Source organism: Triturus cristatus, chromosome 1_2, assembly GCF_964204655.1.
Source record: "Triturus cristatus chromosome 1_2, aTriCri1.1, whole genome shotgun sequence".
In the NCBI taxonomy this organism is placed as follows: domain Eukaryota; kingdom Metazoa; phylum Chordata; class Amphibia; order Caudata; family Salamandridae; genus Triturus; species Triturus cristatus.
The window spans coordinates 650,385,004-650,391,003 of record NC_140580.1 but is presented as its reverse complement, the minus strand read 5'-3'; the positions used below and the strand labels follow the sequence as shown (position 1 = coordinate 650,391,003).

At 43.1% G+C, this 6,000-nt stretch overlaps 1 protein-coding gene across 3 annotated transcripts in view; it reads right to left on the bottom strand.

Moving 5' to 3' along the window:
* Positions 1 to 1,243: 1,243 nt before the first annotated feature.
* The window catches only part of PRXL2A (peroxiredoxin like 2A), a 228,329-nt gene continuing 223,572 nt past the window's right edge, over positions 1,244 to 6,000 (bottom strand). For all 3 annotated transcript variants that reach the window (XM_085608105.1, XM_085608113.1, XM_085608116.1), the window contains one exon: positions 1,244 to 1,692. In XM_085608105.1, the coding sequence (XP_085464231.1) occupies positions 1,582 to 1,692 (111 nt within the window). In that variant the 3' untranslated portion in view covers positions 1,244 to 1,581. The remainder of the gene's footprint in view (positions 1,693 to 6,000) is intronic.

The following is a 6,000-nucleotide window of genomic DNA, read 5'->3' as shown; positions in this document are numbered from 1 at the left end:
GCAGGTCTAGTAAAAATTAAATGATTTTTTTAGCCCTGTAAAGGAAGGGACTGAAAGAAACAGTTTATCAGGTGTCCGATTTGGGTTTAGAGCCAACATTCGGTCAGTGGAGCAGTCTCTAACTGTCAAAGCCAGGGGAGGTTCCCTGCATATGGTTTTATTGTACTGTATTGTATTTGCATTTATATAGCACTTACTAACCCTGACGAGGCGTTGAAGCACTTTTTCAGCGAGTAGCACGCTACTCCGGAACCCATAAAGGATTAGTGGTGAATTAATACAGTTAAATATTAGAGTAATTTAAGCGGTGGATATGTTAGTCAGCTATTTGGATTCAGAAGGATAGTGGAGGAATGAAAGAGGGAAAATGTTTGCATTTATATAATGGTTGCTACCCTTTATGGACTTCTCCTGTGCTTTTCACAATGTTAATCGTTCCTAATTGAGTTTATGCTGGAAAACGTGGAAGAGGCACTAGTACCTTTACTTAAATTACATAAGGACACATCAGTCAGGATATGATGCGAACCAAATGGAGAGTTGACAGCCGCTATACGTTTTGAACAAGATGTAGGGCAGGGATGTTATGTAGCCCCATTTTTGGCTGGAAAGTTACCTCATCCAACGAGGTGTCTCAAGCTGGGAAACATCCCATTCCAACTTTGCTCTATGCTGACGATACAATTCTCCTTGCAAGAATTGTGAACGGTTTCCTCAAAATGAGCTCCTCCCCCAAAAAAGACACACTTGTACAGCAATTCACTGAATTTATAGCACGGATTGGGGTATATAAAGATCTATTCTGTTCGCACTTGGGGTATTTGCAAAGCACATACACCGCCAAAGGTCCAGCAGCCCACGTTTTTATAAATGATCGTTTACAGACAGGGAGGTATGGGGGCTGCTGCATCCAGTACAAGGAAAGCAGATTTTTAGGGTTCCGAATCGTAGTGTTATTTGACGAGGGGAGTCTTAAGCTCTTGTGAGTATAGAGCAGGGTTTGGATGATTCTGATGGTAATGGTGATGTTTTCAATTTCCTAGGTGTGGAGATGGAGGTCAGTTAATGTTACCAGAGATAGCCAGAACCAGAGCTAACTGTAAAGGTTGGGAAAATTCCAAGCCTTGATCAATGTAGGATTCTGTTTTTACTGCAATACTTCAACTGGGAAAGGTGACACTTAATTGGTTTTATTACAGCTCCATAAAAGGACAACAGACTCAAAAAAAGTATTAGAACGATATTTTAAAGTACCATCTTTATTTCCATTCATTGATTTCCAAGCCTTGCAGTGAGTGGACCATGCACCAGCATCCCTTTCGGCCGCTCTCGTTCACTCTGTGATCATCCAGCCCAAGTCCTCAAGCTTTTAGACTTCGGCTTTCATTAGTACAGTGGGAAGAGAAACAGCATCTAGGGAAAGCAGGTACCTGGAAGACCCTCAGCACCAGCATACATCTCCAGAACCAGGTTACTTCTCCAGCCTACTGCGAATTGCCATTAACTGCTAAACTAAATGCAGAATTTGATTAGAAGAGCAGAACTGCACAGACTGTGTTCCCTAATGTTAAACTTAAGGATTTACAATTTGGGAGTTCCCGGCTGTTGTTGTATCTTGCCAGCAGCTTCAAGGACGGCGGTGACGTTGACTTTGTCTCCGGCTTCCAATTCACGATGCTCCATGAGGATGCCCTGGAAAGAGTGGGACAAGTTGTGAGTGAGCAGCAAGCAAAGGGGCCAGGTACAGTGTGATTACATTTGTGACACCTGTAGGCAGAAGATTTCATCTGAAATTAACATCTAAATTCCATTTTGCATATTCAAAACCTTTCATCCAGTCCCTTTAGATTGTAAAAACCCAACCCCACCTTTACTCTCAGGCTTACTGCCACACTCCTGTGTCTTTCTAGTGCTGTGCGTCACACCAATGGGTATTACAAGCAAAGTCAATCCGTGTGATTTACAGAGCTGCGGCCTTTGGGTGAAACAAGTAGATCCATTACCCTCCTTAGGGATGTTACAGACAGATTTAGAAGGACATCCCAAAAACCCGACCTCTTTTAAAGCAAACTTCATTGCTGAAACAATGGTCGATGGATGGTTTACTCCATCTATGGCAATCTGGTGGATTTCAGATTAATTAACACTTAGCAGGTTCTGGTTCAAGCAAAGCCATATCATATCTGTAGAATGAACAATAAGCATTGGTAAAGTCATTTGTGTGCATAGAGTTAAGTCCTTCCACGAGGCTACATCTACACATGACACTAGTACCTCACTGGAAGTGCTAGTGCCAGAGCTTAATTTGTCAAACAAATAGTGCCAGGACCCTCGTCAGGGGGACACTGCAGCTTGCACCAGCCGTTGCCCCTGTCAATGCTGCCAATGACAGTGCCAACACATCAACTAAGGTGGAGCGCCAATTATGGAATCACTTAAACCCAGTCCTTTAGAAAGGACATGACCCAGATACTCTACCTCATTGCAGTGAAATAAAAAAATGCCTTCCTCAATACCACAACTTGTTTCTCACTCGTCATCAGGTTAGATTTGGTCAAACAGCATTATGAACTCTATTTCAGTCATGCGCATCATCTACTGACCAACCACAGCTTAGGGAAGTACTATTTTATAGCCGGAGCATGTGTAGCTATAGCCACACATGCTATGAACGGGATATGTTACTTACCCTGTGAGCTTTGGATCATAGCTTGTAGTGTTGTAGATTCAAATGCGCCCACCCTTGTCCCCAGGTCAATGTCTAGTTTGCACATCTCCATAATTATATTAAGTATGTACTTCAACTTCCAAAAATATCGCATGGTAACCACTTTGTTATCATCTGTGTGACAAGTCATACTTTTCCAGGTCCCCAAAGCTTTAAGATTGGCTTGGAAGGGAGGTATTACTAAATGTAACTTGAATTAATGAACAACTGTTGTTGTGCTCCTCCCTAAATTAGGCAGAAAGTGCCATCATGCAGCACACTGTCATAAGCACCGGTGCTGACAATTAAGTGCCAGTGCAGAGCACTGGCTCAAATTAAGCACTGCGTAGTGCAGTCTTCACTAATAGGAAGAAAAGGCAATATGTATAGGCAAAAACTGCAGCACTGAAAAGTTTCCACTATCAACAGGCACAACACAAGCAGCAGCAGTACACACTTCCTCACACATGCAGGACCGGTACAGTCTGTGCGGCTGTTATACAACCTTCCTTCACAAATAAGAAATTGGTTACTTACTTGACTTGCTTGTCGACAGTCACATGCTGTGCATTATTCAGCCATTCAGTATGGAATTGTTATCCTGTAATTTCAGGAAAATGCTACTTACCACAGTATGCATCTGTTCTTGGCATATAGAGCAGTAGATTCATATGCTTTAGCATAGACTATACAGCTGTTATCTCCCAAGTGGTGGCTAACCTGTAGCTGTTGCAGTGGTTTGAAATAGTGTTCGTAAAACTGCCTGGCCCACACAAGCCTGTTGTTTTGCTAACACAGCTACACAATAGTGCTTTGTGAATGTGTGTGGTGTAGACCATGTTGCAGCTCTGCAGATGTCATCTAATGGTATATTCCCTAAGAATGCCATAGAAGCCCCTAGTTTGTGTGTAGAATGCGCTCTAGGGGGAATTGTTAATGTACATTTAGCTTTAATGTAGCAGGTTTGAATGCACTTAACTATCCACCGTGCAATACCTGCTTTTGATATGGGATTGCCTTTATGCGGTGGTGTAAAAGCAACAAAAAGTTGTTTTGTTTTTCTAAAGGGTTTAGTTCTTTCAATGTAATATAGTATGGTCCTTTTGACATCTAATGTGTGAAGAGCACGTTCTGCCACTGAGTCTGGTTGAGGGAAGAACACGGGTAACTCAACGGACTGATTGATATAAAAAGCAGAGACTAATTTTGGTAGAAATGTTGGATTAGTCCTAAGAACCACCACTTTGTTTTGGTGTATTTGCAAAAATTGTTCTTGTATGGTTAATGCCTGAAGCTCACCAACTCTTCTAAGAGATGTGATGGCTATAAGGAAGGCTACCTTCCAGGTGAGAAATTGTAGGTCACATTTGTGTAAAGGTTCAAATGGTGGACCCATTAGTCTTGTAAGAACTATATTAATAGTCCACACTGGGGAAGGTGGAAGCCGTGGAGGAATGATTCTTTTGAGTCCTTCCATAAAAGCTTTGATAGCGGGCACTCGAAAGAAAGACAAGTGCTGTCTGTTTTGTAGGTAAGCAGCTATTGCAGCAAGATGTAAGCGTATGGATGTATACGCTAAATTAGAACGCTGTAGGTGTAATAGATAGCAAATGATGTTTTGGATGGAAGCATCTAGTGGATTGATTTGGTTGTTTGTACAGTAAATTACAAACCGTTACCACTTAGCTGCATAGCATGCTTTTGTGGTAGGACGTCTAGCCTCTTTAATGATGTTCATACAGTCAGGCGGAAGATTGAGGTAACCAAACTCTAGGATATCAGGTGCTAGATCGCAAGGTTGAGATGACTGGGATCTGGATGTCTGATCTCTCCATGGTTCTGAGTGAGAAGCTTGGGGGAGAGGTGTAATTTTTGTTGAGGAACTATTGATAGTTCCAGCAGGGTTGTGAACCAGGGTTGTCGAGCCCATGTGGGAGCAATTAGGATCATTGTCATGGAATGTTGTTTGAGTTTCCGAACCACTAATGGAATTAGTGGGAGAGGCGGAAAAGCGTCAGCAAATTTTCCTGACCAGTTCATCCATAGCACATTGCCTTTGAACAATGGGTGAGGATACCTGGATGCGAAGTTTGGGTATTTTGCGTTGAGGTGTGTGGCAAAGAGATCTATTTCTGGGTAGCCACACATTTGGAAGAATGGGATAAGAACTTGAGGATGTAGTTACCATTCGTGGACATGTTGTCTTTGACGAGTGAGCAGATCTGCAATCTGGTTGTTTACTCCTGGAAGGAGTTCGGCAAGGAGATTTATCTTTTGAGGAATGGCCCATTTCCATATGCTTTGAGCTAGTTGTGAAAGCTGTAGAGAGTGTGTTCCCCTGTTTTTATATGTAGCACATTGCTGTCATATTGTCTATACGAACGGACAGATTTGCCTACTAGATGAGTTTGAAAGGCTTTCAATGCAAGAAAAATTGCTAGAAGCTCCAAATGGTGTATGTGGAGTCGCATTTGTTGTAGGGTCCACATGCCCTGAATGGTATGTTTTTTAAGATGAGCCACCCCAACCAGTGAGTGATGCATCTGCTGTTAGCACTATTTGTGGAACCGGGTCGACGAATGGCCGCCCCTTGGAAAGGTTTTGTGTATTCCACCACTGCAGAGAGCGAAGTGTGCGGCCGTCTACCAACACCAGATCGGTTAGCTGACCTTGAGCCTGGTTCCACTGACGTGCTAAGCATTCATGTAGGGGTCGCATTTGGAGTCTTGCGTATGGAACAATTAGAATGCAAGAAGCCATCATTGCGATCAATTGCATAAACACTCGGGCTGGTAATGAGTGTTGAGGCTGAAATAGTGATATCAGAGTTTGCATGTAGCATATTCTGATCGGGTTGGGGTATGCTAGAGCTTTGCAAGTGTTTATTGTGGCTCCCAGGTACTCTTGCATGTTGGAGGGTTGGAGATGAGACTTGGTGAGGTTTACAGTGAATCCCAAGGCGTGAAGCAGCTGAACTGTTTTGTGAGTGAGGTGTATGCAGCTGTGTTGTGACTTGGCTTTTATTAGGCAGTTGTCCAAGTAAGGGAAGACGTGAATGTGTCATCTTCGTGAATGAGCTGCGACTACTGCCAGACACTTGGTGAAGACTCTGGGTGCTGTAGTTACCCCGAACGGGAGAACTTTGAATTGGTACTGTTGCGCGTCCACCACAAACCTGAGATATTTGCTGTGAGCCGGGTGAATGGCTCTATGGAAGTATGCGTCCTATAAATCCAGAGTGGAAAGAAAGTCGCCTTGCTGAAGCAATGGGAGCACCTGTTGTAGTGTGACCA